General features: G+C 35.6%; 1 protein-coding gene across 3 annotated transcripts in view; it reads left to right on the top strand.

Annotated features, from left to right (window-relative positions):
* TMEM161B (transmembrane protein 161B) overlaps positions 1-23195 on the top strand; it is a 72153-nt gene that overhangs the window by 22996 nt on the left and 25962 nt on the right. For 2 of the 3 annotated variants that reach the window (XM_069590060.1, XM_069590061.1), the window contains exons 2-5: positions 161-264; positions 13869-13952; positions 16046-16143; positions 19581-19737. In XM_069590060.1, coding sequence (XP_069446161.1) covers positions 161-264; positions 13869-13952; positions 16046-16143; positions 19581-19737 — 443 coding nt within the window. The remainder of the gene's footprint in view (positions 1-160; positions 265-13868; positions 13953-16045; positions 16144-19580; positions 19738-23195) is intronic. The other variant, XM_069590062.1, reaches the window with a different exon arrangement.

Genomic DNA, 23195 nt, shown 5'->3' with positions numbered 1-23195 from the left:
TATGAGGTGAGATCCCATATGGCAGAATAATGGGTGTTTTGATAGTAAACCCATTTTTCTTACAAAGTATAATTTTCAGAACGTATAGAAAGCTTTTCAGCGGTGTCCTCAAATCTAAATTCATTCATTGTTAAACTCCTCTGTTTGTTTCTTTGCACAGGGTGTGATAGGTATACAGCTGGTTGTTACCATGGTGATGGCCAGTGCCATGCAGAAGATTCTACCTCACTATTCTCTTGCTCGATGGCTACTCTGTAATGGCAGGTAAGACAAGGACAGGCTAATTCTGACTGGCACTCTCCTCTCTGTTTACCAGCCTGATTAACCTCCTAGAAGTTAAGTGCTAATTCCAGTTTTCTGAAAACATGAAAAAGGAAAATTACAGGGAAAATCCAGCTTCCTTATTTCTCTTACTTGAGACAGTAGTAGTTTGATGAGTACAAAGATAATAGCATGATCATTGTCAAGAATTAGTCTCTTCTTTCTCTATCCCTTTTTGAACATGGCCACTGGAATTATCACATGACTTTTCTAGTTACCTTTTTAAAAAAAAGTTGGTCAATAAGAGGAAGTGACTGTAAATTGAAGTGCTTAAATTTTCACCATTGTTGGAAAAAATGACTCAAAGCACCTGCCCTATTGCTGGGGACTTAGTTGAGAGTATTCTGAGAGTTAGGAGTTCTTTGTTTTACTGTTAATAAATACTTTTAAACTTTAATTTAGCAAAGAGGGGGTGAAGTTGTTTTGTAGGCTTTTAATTTTGTTTAGTGTACTATAAGCTTACTACTACTGCTGTCCCCTCATGGAGAAGAACTAAGTTACCTTGCTGAAAGTTAAAGAATAAAATAAACAGTACAGAAGTTAAATACAGTTAAATACAGATATCAGGAGGCAAAAGCAGTAAAACACTGCATATAGAAATACATGCCACAATCTTGTGTGATTATGGAAGGCAAATTACAGGTTTGGTACCATGACAATAGTTTTACTACAGTTATTTGTTTCTAATAAATAAATAGGTTCTATTATTGATTTGTATATCAGTTTTCTATTTAGACCTTTTAAGTTAGAACCCTGGAGAAGGGAAAGGCTACCCACTCCACTATTCTGGCCTGGAGAACTCCATGGATAGTCCATGGGGTCACAAAGAGTCGGATACGACTGAGCGACTTTCCCTTCACTTTAAGTTAGAAAGCAATGGACAGCTATTATCTGCTTAATGATTTCATATACTGCAAGACCAATAATAAGCCATTCTATCCACAAAGCTTAATTTATTTTTCAGTTTTAAGTATACTCTGTTGTGCTTTATGCTTGTTCCGTATCAGTGTTTAAATATAGGAAAATACTATTCAGATTGTCTGAAAAGGTTTTTGAACACTGACATGCGCACACACGCATGTGTATGAAAAGTGTGAGAGAACAGTGGTTTAAAAATAGATATTTTTATTAGCAAAGTAAATAATGACTAAGGTTTTAGTAAAGTTAAAACTTCATCAAAGGTATTCATAAGTGAAAAAAGTAAATCATCAGTGACTAGTTTTTAACTATGTAGGGTTATGCCCTGTGTAGTCTTACTTACTTGTTTTGCTTAGCAAAAACCCTTTTTTGTAGATCATGAAAGGGTGACTATCTGCTGGGCAGGTACCAATAATTCTAAATAAATAGAATCTGAATTAATAAACTAGATAAAATACATATTAAGATAGCTTATTCTCTATTGAGAATTGCACATTTCTGGTTTTGTCTCCAGGGAGCCTTCCTATCCCTTTTGGCTTTAAAGATCTTGGCTGTCTTATCCCTTTTTAGTCATTAGGTAGTTTCTGTTGTCTGTAATCTGCAGTCCATTTGTTTCTTTAAAACTAAAACTTCCAGAGATTGAAAACTGATTCTCTTTGTTAATTTTGAAACAATATGTTATATTTAAAATTGCTGCTCTTTTGACAATTTATCTGTCATGTAAGTATACATATTGCTAATTTGAAGAGGAGCTCAACCTTCAAAAATAAACATGAAGTTGATAAATTTTGTGATCTTGATTTTCTTTTGTAAATAGATTAACTTTAATATTAATTAATGCCGTCTCTAATTCCAAATCAAGTTCCAAGGAATACCAATCAGGATTTTCTAGTGATTCTTTTCTGCTATAGTTCCATTTCCTCTTTGTTTGTTTTGCTCTTTATTCTTAAGATCATCTATTGATATTTTTCTTTAATATTAAATCTGAAATTTTTAGGTCATGAAGCTATATTCTGACTGTTGTTGCCTAATTCTGTTGAATAAGAATGTTGATTTTATCATTTTGAAATAATTACTGTTTTACAAACCTTTTGTGACATGAAATGACACCATTTTAATATTAAGAAAATCTAAAATCTCTTCTAAATTGCTCATGTAAAAATATTGATCAGAAATGACAGTTTATATTTTAAACGATGTGTTGTTGCTGAGTCGAAGGAAGAGAAAGGGAAGAAGATCTGAGGGCGTTCTTTGTCGTTTGTAAAATGCTTGAAGAAATTTGAAGGGAGAAGCTTATGAGAGAACTTTCGAAATTATAGATAGTGTAGGATGGTTTGGGAGTGGCTATAGTGAAGAGATTCAAGTGAATAGATGGTGTAGATACCACGGTAGTTCAATCACAAGTATGACAGAAGAAACTTTAGTTTTGGTATCTGTTGACTTAATATTTTATCATATATTCAGATTGTAAGTATTCATGTTTTTCTTAAAAGTTATGGCTTCTCTTTTTATCATGTTAATTAGTTTCTATCCATATCTCTCATCAACTTCTGTCTCTTTTAGAATGGAAGGTGTGAAGTGGCACCTGTTTCTATTATGTTGACTTAACAAGTAAGCCTGCTAATTTCCTGAAGTCAGTACCTTGAAGAAATTCACAGTTTTTGCTTATATATTAGCCTGTTGATTTTTTATATTAAAAAATTGACTGGTTTTCTGGTTCTTGGTTAAATAACATTTTTATTTTGCAATGAACATTGTAGATATCTAAGTATTTTTTTTATTAAGTGCATAATCTTTAGCCTGGTTTATTTTTGTTAATATTACCCTTACAACGTTAAAAAACTTTGTATTGGTAAAATTTTTATTTCTATTACCCCATTTGCATCTCTGCACTCTGAACTTGGAAGAAGACATGTATTGGGGTATTTTACGACCTCTGAAATCTCAGTGTCCGAACTTAATAAAAGTTTCTCAGTCACAGACAGGACAGGAATCAAGGTCAAATGAGGGTACCTGAGAGGGGTAGGGCAACTCTCCCTGTAGCTCCTTCACAAACTGATGATTCAAGTGTTACTTAGGGATTCTAGGCTGCTGCTTCTGTCTTGTGGCTCTTCTGTTCCTTCTGCTGCTTTGGAGTCCTTTTTGTTAGATGCTGTGCCAGTTGAAAAGACCCTGATGCTGGAAAAGATTGAAGGCAAGAGGAGAAGGGGACGACAGAGGATGAGATGGCAGGATGGTATCACCAACTCAAGGGACATGAGTTTGAGTAAATTCCGGGAGTTGGTAATAGACAGGGAGGCCAGGTGTGCTGCAGTCCATGGGGTCACAAAGAGTCGGACACGACTGAGCAGCTGAACTGAACTGAACTGTGCCAGTTGGCAAGTAAAGAGAGAATGGGCTCTGTTTTTTTCAGGAGATTCTAGGGGCCAGGCTTAGAAGTAGATACATCATTTGTGCCCACATTATATAGTCTGGAGCCCTGTGACTGGTTCAGACCAAAAGTGCATGGCAGGCTGGGAAATACACTTTTCCTTGTGCTTGGAAAGTAAAAGCAGGATTGATGAGTGCCTAGTCCTCCTTTGTTGTAGGTAATATTGTCTCCATTTTTAGATGAGAAATTGCAACTTTACTCATGTTCACTTACTGAAAAGTGAAGCAGATCCAGCCTCTTACCCAGTGAAACAGATCCAGCCTCTTCCCCTGGAAGTCTGACTCATAGTCAAATAATTATTTGATGTATGGTTATTCATCAAACTCCAGACCCTCGTCCTGGAATGTACTTAAACCGAATTTTGAATTTGGTGGAGGTAAACTTTTCTACAACCACTGCGACTTCTGCTGGCGGTTTACAGAGTAATTTATTTCAGGTTTTCTTTTTTCTACCTTTTTTCCTAGTGTGCTTAACCTTCTAGAAGATATCCTCAGGTTACAGGAAGTATATGGTTTCTCTTTACTTACTCTGCTGGCTTCTCTAGGACTATAGTCATCTTTTATTCTAAATTTAAAGGCACATCAGCATTTTTCTGATTACCAAAAGCATGCTAAGTGTGAACTAGAGTTTAAGAAATATCATGTTAAAATTATACTTCTCCTCACCATTTGAGATTAAATGTGTTCCGCATTACTAAGTCATAATTATTTTGTATTCCATCCTTCTACTTTTTTATAATAGAAAAATGTTTTTCTCCTAGAAAATGTTATTCTCCTTTTTTTACATGCCTTTTTATTAGACTGTTGAGGCATTCCTGCTTTAAAAAGAATTTATGAAACAGCATCTTTCTTGCTGTTACCTGTGAGCAAATTACTGACCTTGAAGAACTCAGATGTGGAGTCTAGTGCTCAGGTTGCTCTTCTCATCCCTTCCTCTCCAAAGGAAGGAAGGATTGTGGGAAGTTGGTTTCTCTGTACCTTTGCTCTGATCGTTTGTTCTAACCATTGCTCAGATCACCTGCAGATGTTAGTTCTTTATCGTGTCCAGTATACCACTGCTTTGTAGCCAGAGTGTTCTCTACTTTCTATTGTAATTAAAGTTCCTTTTTGTTTTGAAGTTTGCTTGGCCCCTCTTTTCATGGAGAGGTAAGTGGTTAGGTTATATTCTTTGTACATTTGAATAGTGGGTTTTGCATGAGGAGCAAGATTCGGCTTTTTGTCCTTTATAGCTTCCTTGCTGAACCTGCTTTCTGTTCTCCTGATTGTTCAGCTCAAACCTTATGCACTTTCTCTACCCCTTCATCCCCCTAGGCTCTCACTTTGGTCTGATACTTCCCTTCATATGTCCCTAACTCAAAATATATTATGGTTGGATTTATTCTGATTTTGTCTCATCCCTATATTGGGTAAAGAGGATGTGGCAACACCCTGTTCAATTGCTCTTAATTCTTTTTGCCTTTTCTCTTTCGAATGTTGCCTGATCCAAGAATTTGCGAATTCCCTTTGGTGAGAGAAACCTACTATTCAAATGCACAGTAGGTGGGACCTATGACCTAAGGGAAAGGTTCAAACCTTCAGCTACTACCCTTACGGAATGCCTGGTCCTTGCTCTCCTGCCTTAGCTGTCTTAATCTGTTCCAGAATGTCATGATATTCTAGTAAAGTTTCCAATAAGTAACAAGAGAATGTATTAATATATATGTAATAAACAATTTTTTAGTTACTTGTACTGAAAGATTTTCTAGGTTTTAGGTGGTGGTTGTTTTCTCTTAAGTTTTTTTTTTTTCACATCTTATTGCTTTGAGATTTAGAATAGAAACCAAAACTGTGTTATGACCTATCTTGTTAAAGAGTTTTGTATGATTATTTATGTATTAAAGCTGTTTTTAGCTTTCTCTCAGTACCCAGCTTTTCCATATTTGTTCATGTTTAGATTTTCATTTTAAATTTCTGAAATTTTTACTTCTAAAAAAATTTTTAAGTAGTTCACTTTAAATAGCATTACTGTTTAAATTTTTGTTTGTTTTTATGAATCTAGGTCAATACATTCTGTATTTTCTAGTATTTTTTTTTAGTGGTCTTGAAACTGCCTTCGTAAGAAAGTTTGTAGCCTGATATCTTATGTAAGAGGTTTATGCAAGAAAATTACTGAAAAATTATTTCAGTGATTTAGTGGCATTTGACACAGTTGGCTTTGTTATCTGAGACACTTTTGACCGTCTGAATTAAAGTGAAAGTAGCCAAGGTAAATGTCAGAGGATACAGTTTAACTTAAAATGCAGGAGGTTCGGTTTTGTTGTAAATTCTATTAATACTGACTCTAGTTTTTTTTTTTATTATTAGCACAATGCATGCTTGTGATGTAGAAAAAGACGATAAATTAATAAGGAGGAAAAAATAAGAGATAACAAACTGTATTCCTTTCAGCTAAAGACAGTCTCTGTGTAAATTTTGTTGTATTTCCTTCTAATCTTTTCATAGTTCCCCCTCATGGATGTGATTATTTCATGTGTAATTTTACCTCATGCTGCTTTTGTTTAACATGAAGCATTTGTCTTTAATTGTATTTTTGTAACCATTATCCTTAACATCAAATCTAAGACTAATAAACTTTTATATCTGTTTTCTAAGCCCATATTTGAAAGGCCTAGTGCATCAGGCTAGTTATTGCAAAATTTAGGCTCAGAGTGCAGAAAGTAGGGAAAACCACTAGGTCATTCAGGTATGACCTAAATCAAATCCCTTTTGTACTCAGTATGCCAGCAAATTTGAAAAACTCAGCAGTGGCCGCAGAACTGGAAAAGGTCCGTTTTCATTCCAATCCCAAAGAAAGGCAATGCCAAAGAATGTTCAAATTACCATACAGTTGCACTAATTTCACATATTAGCAAGATTATGCTCAAATTCCTTCAAGCTAGGCTTCAGCAGTACATGAACTGAGAACTTCCAGATGTACAATCTGGATTTGGAAAAGGCAAAGGAACCAGAGATCAAAGCGCCATATATACTGTATCATAGAAAAAGCAAGGGAATTCCAAAAAAGCATCTGCTTCTCCTCCTTTGACTATGTGGATGACAACAAACTGCAATATTCTTAATGAGATGGGGATGCCAGGCCACCTTACCTGCCTCCTGAGAAATCTGTATGCAGGACAAGAAGTAGCAAAAAACTGGACGTGGAACAACGGACTGGTTCAAAATTGGGAAAGGAGTACATCAAGGCTCTATATTGTCACCCTGCTTACTTAAGTTATATACAGAATTCAGTTCAGTCACTCAGTAGTGTCTGACTCTTTGCGACCCCATGAACCGCAGCACGCCAGACCACCCTGTCCATAACCAACTCCTGGAATTTACTCAAACTCATGTCTGTTGAGCCGGTGATGCATGAAATGCTGGGGTGGATGACTCACAAGCAGGAATCAAGATTCCTGAGAGAAATATCAACAACCTCAGATATGCAGATGATACCTCTAATGGCAGAAAGTGAAGAGGAACTAAAGAGCCTCTTGATGAACGTGAAAGAGGAGAGTGAAAAAGCTGGCTTAAACATCAACATTCAGAAAACTAAGATCATGGCATCAGGTCTCATCACTTCATGGCAAATAAAAGGGGAAATAGTGGAAGCAGCGGTTTCATGGACGGAGGAGCCTGGTGGGCTGCAGTCCATGGGGTCGCTAAGAGTCGGACACAACTGAGCGACTTCGCTTTCACTTTTCACTTTCATGCATTGGAGAAGGAAATGGCAACCCACTCCAGTGTTCTTGCCTGGAGAATCCTAGGGACGGAGGAGTCTGGTGGGCTGCCATCTATGGGGTCGCACAGAGTCAGACACGACTGAAGCGACTTGGCAGCAGCAGCAGCAGTGGAAGCAGTGACAGATTTTATTTTCTTGGGTTCTAAAATCACTGCGGACAGTAGTGACTGCAGCCATGAAATTAAAAGATGCTTGCTCCTTGGAAGAAAAACTATGACAAAACTAGATACTGTATTAAAAAGGAAAAACATTACTTTGCTGACAAAGGTCCATATAGCCAAACTATGATTTTTCCAGTAATTGTGTGTCGATGTAAGTTGTACCATAAAGAAAGCTGAGCACTGAAGAATTGATTGCAGAGAGATCAAACCAGTCAATCCTAAAGGAAATCAACCCTGAATATTCATTGGAAGGACTGGTGTTGAAGCTGAAGCTGTGGAGCTTTGGCCACCTGATGCAAAGAGGAAAAGACCCTAATGCTAGAAAAGATTGAGGGTGAGAGGAGAAGGGGGCAACAGGATGAGATGGTTGGATGGCGTCAGTGACTCAGTGGACATGATTTTGAGCCAACTCAGGGAGATGGTGAGGGACAGGGAAGCCTGGCATGCTGCAGTTCATGGGGTCACAAAGAGTCTGACACGACTTCACGGCTGACGAACGACAACAAAGTGCATCACGGGAAGCAGGTTCCAAGTCATTCTTTGCAAAGGAAAAGACCAAAAATTTAGGCCAAAACTTAAAGTATGGTAGATGGGAATCATATAATATGAAATCAAATTCTACGAAGCAGTGACTATTGAAGAAAAGTATGTAACTATACCTTTATTAATAAGTTTTCCTTTGTTTTCACATCCTTAGATGGCTACTCCATGCAGCTTGGAGGTCTTTGTGTGTTGTACTTCTCAGCCAGCCTTTTCAGCCCCAAACCTCTCTTCATTTACACATTCCTGCCTCAGCCTCGCTCTAAACTCTTAAAGTAGGAACCTCTCTCTCCCTCCCTCCCTCCCTCTCTCTCTCTCTCTCTCTCTCCCTCCCTCCCTCTCTCTCTCTCTCTCTCTCTCTCTCTCTCTCTCTCTCTCTCTCTCATCTTCATGCCATCAAACCCCTAGCCCGAGTTGCATGTGCAGCCTCTCTTTGGTTTTTATTTTTGTTCTCCCTCTCATCTTCGTGCCACTTATGTTTTTTGTTTTTTAGTGTTTACATATTTTAATTTCGGCCTATGGAGGAAATCTCTTGCTATCAAGACCCAATAGCTGCATTTGTGAAGTATACCCCATCCCCTCTACCTTCACCCAGACTTTGCTTCTTTGGCCATTTCCCGTCTTCCATGCCATTAATTGCTTTATATCTGTAGGATTATTTCTATTAATACACACACACATTTTTAAAATGTTTCCCATTAAAAATAACAACAAATAAACAGGAGTCACAACTCTGCTTCCCTTCCTTTTTAAATAACAAAGCCCCTCCCATATCCATTCCTTAGGTTTGGCTTATTTCTCTGTTTTTCCTTCAGTGCTGAATTTATTACATACTTGTTCTCATAAACTCAGTTTTCCCACTTCCTTATTAACTGTTTAGCCTTCTACTATGTACACGCTAGTAAAGTAATGCTCAAAATTCTCCAAGCCAGGCTTCAACAATACGTGAACCGTGAACTTCCTGTTGTTCAAGCTGGTTTTAGAAAAAGCAGAGGAACCAGAGATCAAATTGCCAACATCTGCTGGATCATCGAAAAAGCAAGAGAGTTCCAGAAAAACATCTATTTCTGCTTTATTGACTATGCCAAAGCCTTTGACTGTGTGGATCACAATCAACTGTGGAACATTCTGAAAGAGATGGGAATACCAGACCACCTGACCTGCCTCTTGAGAAATCTGTATGCAGGTCAGGAAGCAACAGTTAGAACTGGACATGGAACAACAGACTGTTTCCAAATAGGAAAAGGAGTCCGTCAAGGCTGTATATTGTCACCCTGCTTATTTAACTTCTATGCAGAGTACATCATGAGAAACGCTGGACTGGAAGAAACACAAGGTGGAATCAAGATTGTCGGGAGAAATATCAATAACTTCAGATATGCAGATGACACCACCCTTATGGCAGAGAGTGAAGAGGAACTAAAAAGCCTCTTGATGAAAGTGAAAGAGGAGAGTGAAAAAGTTGGCTTAAAGCTCAACATTCAGAAAATGAAGATCATGGCATCTGGTCCCATCACTTCATGGGAAATAGATGGGGAAACAGTGGAAACAGTGTCAGACTTTCTTTTTTGGGGCTCCAAAATCACTGCGGATGGTGATTGCAGTCATGAAATTAAGACACTTATTCCTTGGAAGAAAAGTTATGAGGAACCTAGATAGCATATTCAAAAACAGAGACATTACTTTGCCGACTAAGGTCCGTCTAGTCAAGGCTATGGTTTTTCCGGTAGTCATGTATGGATGTGAGAGTTGGACTGTGAAGAAGGCTGAGCGCCAAAGAATTGATGCGTTTGAACTGTGGTGTTGGAGAAGACTCTTGAGAGTCCCTTGGACTGCAAAGAGATCCACCCAGTCCATTCTGAAGGAGATCAACCCTGGGATTTCTTTGGAAGGAATGATGCTAAAGCTGAAACTCCAGTACTTTGGCCACCTCATGCAAAGAGTTGACTCATTGGAAAAGACTCTGATGCTGGGAGGGATTAGGAGCAGGAGAAAAAGGGGACGACAGAGGATGAGATGCTGGATAGCATCACTGGCTTGATGGACGCGAGTCTGAGTGAACTCCGGGAATTGGTGATGGCCAGGGAGGCCTGGCGTGCTGCGATTCATGTGGTCGCAAAGAATCGGACACGACTGAGCGACTGAACTGAATTGAACTGATGTTTTATTTTCCTGTTAGGTGATCTTATTAATGCCTATGGATTTAAATACCAAAATTAGAGGTATTTAGAAAAATGGATTCACACAATTAAATCTGAGAATATTTTAGAAGAAAATAGATCCTAGAAAATGTAGGGTCTTAAAATATTTCGTTATTGTAGGACTCTAAATATAACTTAAGTTTTCCTGTAGTACTAAGATTCTTTCACTGAGAATTATTTCCTCAAAAAAATAATTAATTTTAGGTTTTATAAATGAGTTATTGCTTATGTGTTCTCCTAAATGTTACATACTCAGTCCTCATTATTTGTGGATTTTGTACTTGTGATTTGCCTAATTGCAAATTTATTTGTAATCCCCAAAGTCATACTTGTGGTGCTTTTGAAGTCATTTATAGAAATACATGTAGAGTGGTAAAAAATTTGAGTGGCTGTTCTCAGCTGAGGTCTAGGTTCCCAGTTGAGGCCTAGGTTCCCAGCTGAAGCCTCTTGTTGTACGTCTCATATTGTAATCAGGTGTCCTTTTTGTGGTCTAACTAGTCCACCTTTTCACATTTTTTTTTTTGGTGACTTTGCTATTCAAAATGGCCCCCAAGTATAGTGCTGCGGTGCTTGATATCTAGTGTTCCTAAGCTCGAGAAGGTTATGATGTGCCCTATGGAGACAATTCACTAGAAATATTCCCAGATCCCAGGAAAATACTATACTTAAGATTACAGTCATTAGATAAGTTTCGTTCACACCCGAGTTTTATTACTGGTGACCGTGAATTTAATATTAATGAATCAACAGTATATATTAAGGTATCTTTAAACAGAAACACACATAAAACAAGGGTCTGTACTGATTGATTGAAGATGTTGTGACTGGAGGCTCGTGGGAACCTAACTGTGTATTTCCCCTAGGAGCAATGGTTCAGTGTTCGCGGCGACTTTATAGAGCATAAGTACCGCGAATAACGAGAATCGACTGTAAGTTAAAATTCTGGACTTTGACTGAAATTTCAGGAAGTGCCTCCTTATCCATGTTAAGTATAGTTTAGGGCATTTTGGGTTGGGATTGTATTTTATTTTAAAACCCTTAAGAGGAGAACTGCATTCATTCATTGATCCTTTTTGAGCACTTACTATATGCCAGTAACTGTACTAGTTTTGAAGTGTACAGGAACAAGTAAGTCACAGAATCTTTACTCCAAAGATCTGTCAGCTAGAGGAATATTCCATTTTACCCCAATCAGTCTGATACCAACTGCAGTTCAATTTTGACACTAGCTACCTGGAGTTAGCTCAGATTCCATCAGTTAAAGGCAAAATCCTCCATAAGAATGCACAGGCTTTGGATGCCAGCTGCAAGTTCTTGGGATCCCTGGGCCATACTCTTGACAACCAGCATTTCCATGACCCTGTCAGGTTCAGTAATTCTGTATAACAATTAGAACCAAAGAAAGTGCAGTGATCACAGTTTTATTAATATAAAGATTACACATTGGATGAGGTTTGGGAAGGAGCACAGCGTTTCCATGTCCTCTCCCTGCGGAATCTGGGCATGTCCCCCTCCAGGTACTTCAGTATGTTTAACAGCTAGGAAGCTCCTCGGAGCTTCGGTGTCTAGAGATTTTATGGAGTTTCATTACATAGGCATGATTTTAATTGTTGGCCCCATGATTGAAACTTAATCTTCAACACCCTTCCCATTCCTGGAGGTCAGCTGGCCGAAAGTTCCAGTTCTAATTGGGTGGTATTTCTGGTGACCCGCCTCCATCCTGAAGCTATAAGTGGGGCAGTAACCAGATGTATTCTTTATTATACCACAGAGAGACTGCCTTATAAAGCATCAAAAGGATATATGCAAAAATGCCAAGGGATGAAAGAATTTGTGGAATAAATGTCACTTAGTCTAGGTAGAAGGTCATGTTCAAAAGGGTGATTCTTTTTTTAATTGGAGGATAATTGCTCTACAATATCATGTTAGTTTCTGCCTACATCAACATTAATCAGCCATAAGTGTACTATGTCCCCTCCCTCTGGAACCTCCTACCCCCAAAAAGGGAATTCTTGAATCTGATGAAGTAGACAGTAGATTGTGAAAGGCTATTAAAATAAGAGGTCACAAACTCTGTATTTGGCATTGTAATGTGTATTTTAGCTTTAATGCAAATGTTTAAACATATACAAAGAACAGACAGAATGATACCATGAATATATAACAAATATAATGAGCTCCCATGTAGTCATTACAATAGCTGGTGGCCAGTTTGTTTCATCTGTACTCCCTTCCTCTCTTCCCCCCAACATTATTTTATAGCAAATATTATTTCATTCATAGATATATCAATGTATATCTCTAAAATATATGAACTTTAAAAAAGTTACTGTAATCCCATTATCACAGCTAAAAAATTTTAACAGTTTCTTTGTATCACTAAATATTCGCTCATTACTCACATTGCCAGTTCAGCAATATTTTTAAAACAGAAAATCAGCAGTAGCATTTTTTTAAAATTGAGGTGTTTCACTTTAAAAATCTAGATTTTTGTGGTTGGAAAATTGGAAGATCTTTCAGTATGAAAGTGTCTATTTCTTTTTCACAACAGGATATTGGTTGGTGTCTTTGCTTAGCTTCCTTACTCACTTCTTTACTCTGTGAGGAGTCTTGGAAAGGATTTATGCAAGCATATATGCCTTGATAGGATCTGCATTATGGACAAAAATAAGTGTGGGATTAGAATGCATTTAGGAGAGAGTCTAGGGGAAAAGAAGAGGAGTTTTGCTATAGTCAGCTAGAGAGGAAGATCTGCTGAACTGAGGTCCTTTCAGGAAGTTTGGAACTTTTATGAGGTAAAGAACAGAATTAATGCTGATATATGGAAAGGGCATGTTGAAGGTAAAACCCAAATATCAAACTTAGGTGGCTGACAGAAGTTCAGGTGAGACAGGAAATTGTGAATGAGCAGGTGGGTGCTTGGGAAGGAATAAATGACTTGTCTAGATATTTTGACTGGGTAGTGGAGGTAAATACAATCAGATGTTCTAACCCAAAGAGGGTTAGATATGGTTAAGAGTAAAGGGTTTTGTTAATACAGCAATTCACTCTAATTCTTACATCAAGTTTGAAAATTCTCCAGCTAAATTAAGGAAGGAAAGAAAAGCAAAGACTACTTGTAGTTTTGGGGGCATTCAGAGGACTCTTTTTAAGACAAATAACAATTCCTTCTGTGTAAATGAGGGATGGGTAGAGAATCTGAATGTGCTCCTGCAAGCTTGCCTGCAGAGTTCACACCATTTATTGTTAAAGTAAGACAGTAGGATCTTAATGTATATTAATAGTGTGTCAGTTGTAAGAGAAACACGTACAAACAACATTGTAGAGTCTGGCATCTAGTAAGTGCTTGGTGGGTGTTTGCTGAATTTGAATCTAAACCTTTTAAGGCTTAAGCAGTCGTATCTGTTCAGGTTAGAGTTTTTCACCTGATATTTCCCTGCAGTGTCTTCCCACTTAGGAACCTAATAAATGTTTGTAGAGTAAGTGAATAATTCTGGTGGTCTTAATTCTTTATTTAAAAAGAATAAATTTTTTTCTTAGTTTGAGATGGTATCAACATCCTACAGAAGAAGAATTAAGAATTCTTGCAGGAAAGCAGCAAAAAGGGAAAAGCAGAAAAGACAGGTAAGTTACATTGTTCAGTTTGTAAAGTATTAAATATTTTACAGAATTTATGGAAATATATTTTGGTACTTTGGTTAAAGTAACATATACTGATTATGCTATAAACAATTGGAAAATCTGAAATCAAAATCCATGATCTAAAATAATATTGAATTGCCCAATATATTGAGTATTGAGCATCCAATATGTAGTAATCTAATATATAAGCACAAAAATGATAATTTTACTTGAAATTGTTAATGGGGGGTTGAGAGACCCATAACCCATGTTTTTGCAACTCATTTAAAGATACCATTTGGTTTGGGTTCTTTTCCAGATTTTGCTACCACCCAGAAATTGGGCAAATTCATTTGCTTTTTACCTCTTTTCTCATTTTTTTTTCCTAATAAAAAGGGTGAACAGTGTAACTTCTTAGATCCTTACAGGTTCTTAAATATTCCACGTTTATAAAGACAATTGCCTGTCAATAAACCTCACTGAATAGACTCCAGCAGCCTCATCTATGAAGGGGAAGGACCAAACATAGTAATTTCGAAAGATTCTTCCAGCTTTAAAATTTTATGTCCTTATTTATATTGAATCTAAATAGAAAGTACATGTCAGTTAGCCTCTCTAAACGGGCCTTAGTTTCCTTAACTGGGGAGAACGTCTTAGGATCTGAATCTGTGATTCTAATATATTGTAAAATGTCAGTGACAACCTATTATCTCCAATTCCTCATGTATATCATAAAAAGTATATTAATGTTGGTGAATGGATTTATAGGTACTGAAAAGTTTTTTTGAACATTAATGATTATTTGAAATGAAATTGGAAGTTTGGAAAGTCTCTTTTCTGATTTGGCCACCATTTTCTTTTTCACTTATCATTACAAATACACCATGAAGGTCATTGGAATATTAAGTGTAAATCCTCCTCCTTTGAATTCCACTGGTTATATTCTTTAATAAAATGTTTCTGTCAAATGTTAAAATTTTCAGAGCACTTTTATACAGTCTTATTTAATCCGTGCAATAACCCTAAATATTCATTATTAATTTAATTTATGTTTTGCTAGTAAGGAAGGTGTTGCTTAGAGGTGTTAAATGAATTGCTCAAGTTCACATTTTAATCCAGGTCAATTTTTAGTTTCTGCATTTCTTTTTAACTGCTCTGCATTTGCCTCTCACAGCTACCATGGTCAACATTTGTGAGCTTAGGTAGTATAGTATTTATTTTATAAACATTTGAATTTTTCTTATATGCCTTGTATCCAATAATTTTGTTATTTTTATAACATTTATATGTTGAAAATGCTTTACATTTACAAAAAGTTACATTAACAACACTGTCCTGTTTTAGTAGCAGTAATTATTATTTGATTTATTGACATGAATTAAAATTTTTATTGAGGTTTTCCCAGTTTATACTTATTAAAGGATAAATACAAAGTCATTTCTTGGTGTTATAATTATTGTTACTGAAACTTAGTTTATTGCTTTTGATTTATGTTTGATTGTGTTTAAAATTAAATTTGGAAATAATACACATGACCTGAAGAATTCTGTTGTTTTCCTCCACCCATGATTCTTTGTAAAAGCAGCTCTGAACTGGCCTTGCACATTTCTGAATTTCTCATGCACATAAATCTTCATATATATTTTCAGTTCTGATTTGTTTATAGCTACAGGTCTGTTTATATGTATGTATGTGTGTACGTGTATAATTTCAAAGTGAAATGCATTTTGTCTTCATTTCCTTTTACTTGTGTGCCTCAGGAAAGAGATGTTAGGGCTATCTTTAAATCTCCAGAAGAGAGCAGGAAAAATGGGGTGAAATGGTAAGCTAGCAGTCAAGGTTTTGTTTCTGTCACTAGTATAGGTAACTCTTTTTCTGGTAATCTGTATGTTATCTTAATAATTTACATCTGTATTTTGTAGTTCCCCTTTTGAAAACTACTTTTTAGTGCCTTACCTCCTTTTTGATAAAATATTAGAACTTCTACCTCTTTTTCGCTGTGAAATATATAACCTCATTTGTAGTTAGTTTGATATAAACACTTGAATAACAGTGAGGGTAACTTGTTTTTTGTGTCACTTGTCTGATTTTTATAGGAAATATAATGGTCACATTGAAAGTAAGCCACTAACCATTCCAAAGGATATTGATCTCCATCTAGAAACAAAGTCAGTTACAGAAGTGGATACTTTAGGTAAGGGAAATCTGGGTAAAGTGTTCTGTAAATCTCAGCTTTATATTATGCTAGTGAAAGTACTTGAATTTATCTTTTGTTGTTAGATTCTTTTGTTTTCCTAATCATTAAGTCCAAATATAGACTCTGAAATCTTTCTCAGAGCTAAGAAGCTCAAAATGACTTCATCTGAATTGAATTTGTTTTTCTATCCACCTAACTTATAGTAAGCCTTATTTTTCCCCATTTTTCAGAAGAGGCTGTCTTATGCAAGTTTGTTACACAGTTTTTGTATATGCTGAGGTTACAGTTTTTACTATCTCAAATTCTAAGTTGCCATCTGTATCAGTTTACATGTTTTATAATGTTGCTTGTAGAAATGCATCTGTATGTTTGTATTAAGCTACCTATATTTAAAGCAATTCAACTTTATGTTATATTTAGTAGAAAGGAAAATGGTTTTAGAATGATGAATTGGATTAGAAATAGGAAACTTTACTTATTCAAGATTTTATTGGATATCTCTGAATAAGTCAATCAATTTTCCCCCTGTATATTAGTGTTTAAAATTATATAACTATAATGATTTTAAATTTAAAGTGAAATTTATATGAAATTATTCAAATCCTAGAAGTGAAAAGCATCTAATGTGATATTGTTTAAAACACTAGTTTTCAGACTTGGCTGTATATCAGAACCACTTAAGCAGCTCTTTAAAGATAAAGATTCTCTTATACCTACACTTGATGATTCAGTAAATCTAGAGTGGTTTCTGGGAATTTGTATTTTTTAAAATGTTCCACATGGTTCTGATTTTTTGACTAGGTTTAAGAATTACAGTTTTACATGATAAGAAATTAAAATGACATTTAAAAAGTAATTTTGGTAATGCTGTATAATGTAACATTATGTAATTTGGTCCTTGGATTAAATCACACCACCACAGAAAAATCTTAATATATAGATTCACTTCACACCTCATAAAGAATTACTTCGTGAAACAAGGTGGCTTCAATACATTTGAAAGTTGATGCTACATTTACAAGATTGTATGTATGTGTGTATATATATATGGAAAGGGTATCCTACAAAGTGTCAGTGATGAACAATATACATTCGTTGTCTAATGTTATTCAGACTATTGAGACTGGTTACCTCATCCCCTTTTTTTTTCTTTTTAACTATTTTTCATGCAGAATTTAAAACATGTAAAAGCACTTGAACTTTTTGATTAGTTATCCCATTTGTTTTGTTAATCTGATAGGTGTGGGTACTTGTACAAGAATACTTACACACATTTCCTGATTTCTAAAACAGAATTTTGCTGCTCTTACTAATAACTGATGTTTAATGGATAATTATCAGCTAATCAACCTTAATAATAGTTTAAATTGACTACTTATCAGACATTGTTATATGTGCTTTATTTGTATTATGTTGCCCTCACAGTTCTATGAGGTATGTAACTATTACTGACTTTTTTTCCTCCAACTTTTTAGATAAAGGAGTTAAATAACTCTGAATGTGATAGAGACATTTAGCGAGAATAAGGCTACTTAATGAACTTAAAAAAATTGAAGTTAGGGGTAATGTGGCTTCAGTATTCAAAATACTTATTCAGTATTTTGTTTTACAATTTTGAGCAATAAATTGCAAATCGTACTTGTTAAATAACTGATCGTGTAACATCAAGATTATTCTAGTTAATCAGAGTAAGAGAGAGAGAGATGTTATTTATGTTTATATTTATGTAATCATTTGTGAATGCATGCTCTGTTTCTCTGTTTAGGTAAAAGTAGAGGGTTTTCTACCTGCCCTTTAGGTGCTCTCAGGAGGCTAATACAAATCACTGGAATTGATGAATCGTCAGTTTTTAGTGCAGTATTCTATTGAGAGGCATGTATATAATTACATTATTGAATACAGAAAGAAGAATGTAATACTTGAGTTATATATATAACCAAGAATATATATAATTTGTTCTTTTATTGAATGTATGTATTATTGATAGCCTAATAACTATCTTAAAAGTCTTTCAGTTTGTGTTAGCTATCTGTTAGACAAATCTCTTAAAGGACATAAGAACATTTGAACATCACCTCTATCTGTTTGCTGTGAATGAGTTCCCTGGGGGAAGCCTTTGTGAATGTGGGCAGGCATGGAGAATTAGAACATTTACTTTAACTTTTGTTAGTGAAAACTGAAATAACTTTATCTGTAGATAAACAGATATTTGTCTATCTGTTCCATCCATTTTCTCTGCCGTCCTTCCAGAAGGTTATTTAAAAAGTTCAACTGAATGACTACAGGGGAGGAGAGGGTTCTACAGAGTAGGATTTCTTCAACTACTTAAGGGTAAATCTTTCACACTGATGTTCAGAAGTTATTAGGTCTATTACAACAAAAAACCTAAAGCAGTTAAAATAGCTTGAAGGCAAAGTGTGTTAAACTGACATGACTAAAGAATATACCTAATTATGAAAGGAAGTGGAAGTTTTGCTGTCACCTCATGAAGATGTAAATTTGGTTTATTTTCATATTTTAAATAACTTATTTTGAGTGGTATTTTATTTTTAAAAGCCTTTTTTTCTTTGTAAATTCTGATTTTAAAATATCCTCAGGTGTTACATTTTACAACTAAAAATTTCCCAGAGTAATGTAGATCATTTTATTATGTGCCAGTGAGAACATGGGAAATGGTGTTCTGGTGCATGATATACTTCCACATTTCTAGAAGGTCTTTTGCAAAATGATATTGATCTTTGAGACTGTTCTCTGGCAGAAATAAACCAGAATATCCAAGAAAAGGGAATGGAATTATACTTTGAGACAATGTCAATTTTAATGTCAACCCTTAAGGATGGAATAGTTTGTTGAAGGAGTATGGTTTTATGGAGAATTGACAGGCATTTCTTGAACTTTTCTTCTAGAGAATAAAAAGTATATTTACTTAATTTATTATTTTAGCCTGCAGTAACTCACAAAATTACTAATCCTCCATTAGTAAGGTTAGTAATATGTGACATGAAGCCCAACTCTCTTGTTTCATAGAAATGAATATAAGTAAATCTGTATAGTACTCTATCAAGTTATATTCTAAAGCTAAAATATTATTGCTCAGATTCTTTTTTTTTAAAGTAATGATTTATAATTTCTGTGAAAGCTAATCATTTAAAAAAATACCAACTCATTTTGCAACCATATTTTTAACAGCCATTTAAATAATTTTTGGTAATCATTTCAGTTTTATTATTTAATTTACAGTGTATTAAAGTTTAGTTTTGGATGCCAATATTCTCAATCTATTTCTCACATTTTTGGATTCTCATATTTGCACACCTTATATGGCAAATCATCAAACAATAAAATCTCACATTTGAAGTTAATTATAGATAAATCTTCCTAAAGTTGTTTTTCAGTTTAAGTAAAACTTTCTTTCTTAAACCTTTATTTTTCAGCATTGCATTACTTTCCAGAATACCAGTGGCTGGTGGATTTCACAGTGGCTGCTACAGTTGTCTATCTAGTAACTGAAGTCTACTACAGTTTTATGAAGCCCACACAAGAAATGAATATCAGCTTAGTCTGGTGCCTGCTTGTTTTGTCTTTTGCAATGTATCCTTCAAAACATCATTAATATTAAATTATGAATTTGTTTTCCTTTTACAGCTAACACTATTAGATCTCATCTCTGATTTAGAAAGGGTTTTAGATCATTAGAGAATGTTTGTTGAAATCCTCTTTATATACTTGGAAAAAAGTTTTTTTAATGGAGGTAGATAAAAGTGAAATACAAGGAAAGAAAGCAGTTCCCTCCCCTTCCTTTTCTGTCTGACTCATGTCACAGAGGGAGCCCCTTTTACCTCTTTTAGTTAGTTCTTTGCAGCTTTCCTTACTCATGTTTATATAATGCATGATAATGGTGTTTTTTAAATTTTAGATATTATTGCACCTTTATCCTCCTTCCCTTTCCTTCTTTTCTTTCTAAATACGGAGATTTTTTTTTTTTTTTGAGAAATCATAAAATATACTCTATGTGGACTTAAAAATTTTGCCCAATAGTTATTTTAAATGCAGGAACCTGTGTGCACACTCACCCGCACACACACACACACACACACACACACACATAAACAGAGAAGTTATTCTGATAGTGGTGCTTGGGAAATTTGTTGCTTGTGCTTGGGAGGTTCATATAGAAGAAGAAATTAGGACATCAAATGAACAAAATAGAGGAAAAATATGGTCATTTCTTGACTCTGGAATTGTTGAAGTTAGTGTCTAAGAATATTTGGCATTATTGGACCTCCTAGAAACTTTTAATGAATTTTTTACTTTCCAATAAAACCTCTAGGTTTACTAATAACACTGAGGACTTTGCCATATTCAGATTCCTAACAGATGTTCTAAGAATAAGAAGTTGGGCAGATTGATAGTGTCACGTAGCTTGGTTTCTTGGTCGTATTAGACTCCTCTCAGACGAAGATATGCATCAAAGTTAACATAATACGTTTTTCTATTTTTTTTTTTAATTAGGGCATAATTGCTTTACAGTGTTGTGTTGGCTTTTTGCCATATAGGAACATGAATCAGCCATAGGCATACACATATCCACTCCCCATCCCATCCCACCCCTCTAGATTATCAGAGTACTAGGTTGAGCTCCCTGTGTTATTCAGCAGCTTCCCATTAGCTGTCTTTTACATGTGATACTGTGTGTGCTTCTGTGCTACCCTGTCAACTCGTCCCACCCTAGGAGACAACTTTTTACTCAAATCAGTAGTTGCTTTCAGTTACACTGATGAAAATATTATTTATAGTTAAGCATTGTAGTATCTTGTTACCCTCCTCAAACAATTTTCTATTCTTATTGTATAGAAGCTAAACTCTCTATAGAATTCTAAACCTTAGTAGTTCAGATACATCTCTTCTTTTTTTTTTAGCTGATCTGCAATATTAGTTTCATATTTATAGCATAGTGATTCGGTATGAAGTTGTTATAAGGTAATGGCTATGATTCCCTGTGCCTTGTGATATATCCTTAGGTTAGTTAGATTAGTGTTAGTCACTCAGTCGTGTCCGACCGTTTGTGACTCCATGGACTGTAGCCCATGAGGCTCCTCTGATGATGGAATTCTCCAGGCAAGAATACTGGAGTGGATGGCCATTCCCCTCTCCAGTGGATCTTCCCAACCCAGGGATTGAACTCAGGTCTCCTGCATTGCAGGTAGATTCTTTACTGTCTGAGCCACCAAAGAAACCTGAAGGGTGAAACGCATCCCTGAGTGGGCTTGAACCACGTCTGGTTAACAGGTATATCCTTGTTGCATATCTATTTTATTCATAGTAGTTTGCTTGTATCTCTTAACCCCATACCTCTAATTTTCTCTCCCTCGCTTCTCCCCTTTCATAACCACTAGTTTGTTTTCTGTCGGGTGTTTTTTTTTTTGTTTTTTTTTTTGGCCATGCCACATGGCATGCAGGGCCTTAGTTCCCTGACCAGGACTCCCTACAGTGTAAAAAGAAACTCTACTTAGTGAGATGTTGGATTTCTCTGAATGATTCTTTAACTTTTATCTCTCCCTTTCCATTTATTTTATCCAGTTTTCTTGATTTTTCTCTTACTTTTCTCTTTTAACCCTTTTGTTAAATTTTTATATCAACTTAAAAAAAATTAAGACTTCTTTGAAAGCTCCATTTTCATAGCAGTCATGTGTCATGGTTGTGTAATATCTTTTTAAGAACATTAATAGCTTTTATGCTTCAATTTGTACTTTGCATTATTTATTTTCTGAGTCTCGCTCTTCCTCCCTTTTTGTTTTAATCACTGTCGTGTTCAAAATTGTTCTGGAATGTCTTATGGTCTTTGAGTATCTATTTATATTCGGAAGGAGGGGTTAAAAATTGGAAGTTTCTTGCAGATGGCTGGAGCTTGTTGATTGGTAGGCTTTTTAGTGGCTAATTGAGTGAAGGGCTGGCCGTGTCCCATATGTGGGATCTAAGCCTGACAACTAGTGTTATGAGAGCTGATTGGGGAAGGCTCAGAGACTAAACATTCAGTGTGCAGGCATTGATTTAAATGCATGTCTGGGTCTTCCCCCTGCCCCTGTTCTGAGCTCTTCATTGTCACCTGAAGTTTTACCTAATACCCCCAAGCCCAGTCTTTTCTGGTTTAATATCTTTAAAATTTAATTCTTCTGGGTTCTGCCAGAACTGGGGGAGAGCCATCACCTTAATCTCTGTAAGTCGACAAAACAGAAGATCTGGAAAGTCTGATTATACTAATACAGACTGTTGTTATTACTAATAATGACTGTTCATTCAACCAACCATCTTGTTTTCCTACGTTTTGCAGCTTTACCTTTAGAGGTCCCTGCTGTCTCTAGTTCCTGACTTTTGTACCATGGTTTATGAATGAATTGGCTTTCTTCTCACTGGGTTCCTTGCCTTGTAGATCTCACATAGTAGAGAAAATTGAAGCCTAAATTAGTTACTACTTGTCCATTTACTTAATGTCTTCCAAAATTTGTTGTGATTTTTTTCTACTGTCATTTCTTTTCCTAGTCTTTGTTTTGGGGAGTTCTGCTTTCTTCCTTGTGTGGTTTATTTAGTCAGAGTTGGGGAGTAAGAGAATTAATAGATGTTTTCCATTTTTTATTTAATCCAGTGACCACTGAACTGTCTTTTAAACTTGTCAGGGGATACCATTTAAAATACATGATGCCATTTGATATTCAGTACCACTGTGCTATCCTTCTGTTGACTCTTTTGGATTGATTTAGGTATAATTTAGAGTAGAATAGCCAGAACAAAGCCTCAAGAGTTGACATCTTCACAAGATTTATATTGTACTGAGTATAAATACTGATCATGTGTGTTAGTTGAATAAGACCCCCAGATATTCAGTGGTATACTTACTGAAGAGCAGGTTAAGTTCAAGGGTTTACAATATTACTATTTAGCTCTGTAGTATTAAATAAGTGAAAAATCATTTAGTCAGAATGAACAGCATCCTTAGACATTGTCATATTAAACATACTAAAAATATTATGATAATTAGCACTAGCTGAATA

This window comes from Ovis canadensis, chromosome 5 (genome assembly GCF_042477335.2).
Source record: "Ovis canadensis isolate MfBH-ARS-UI-01 breed Bighorn chromosome 5, ARS-UI_OviCan_v2, whole genome shotgun sequence".
NCBI classification, from domain to species: Eukaryota; Metazoa; Chordata; class Mammalia; order Artiodactyla; family Bovidae; genus Ovis; species Ovis canadensis.
The sequence above is the reverse complement of the archived record's forward strand: the minus strand, read 5'-3'. Positions and strand labels throughout refer to the sequence as shown.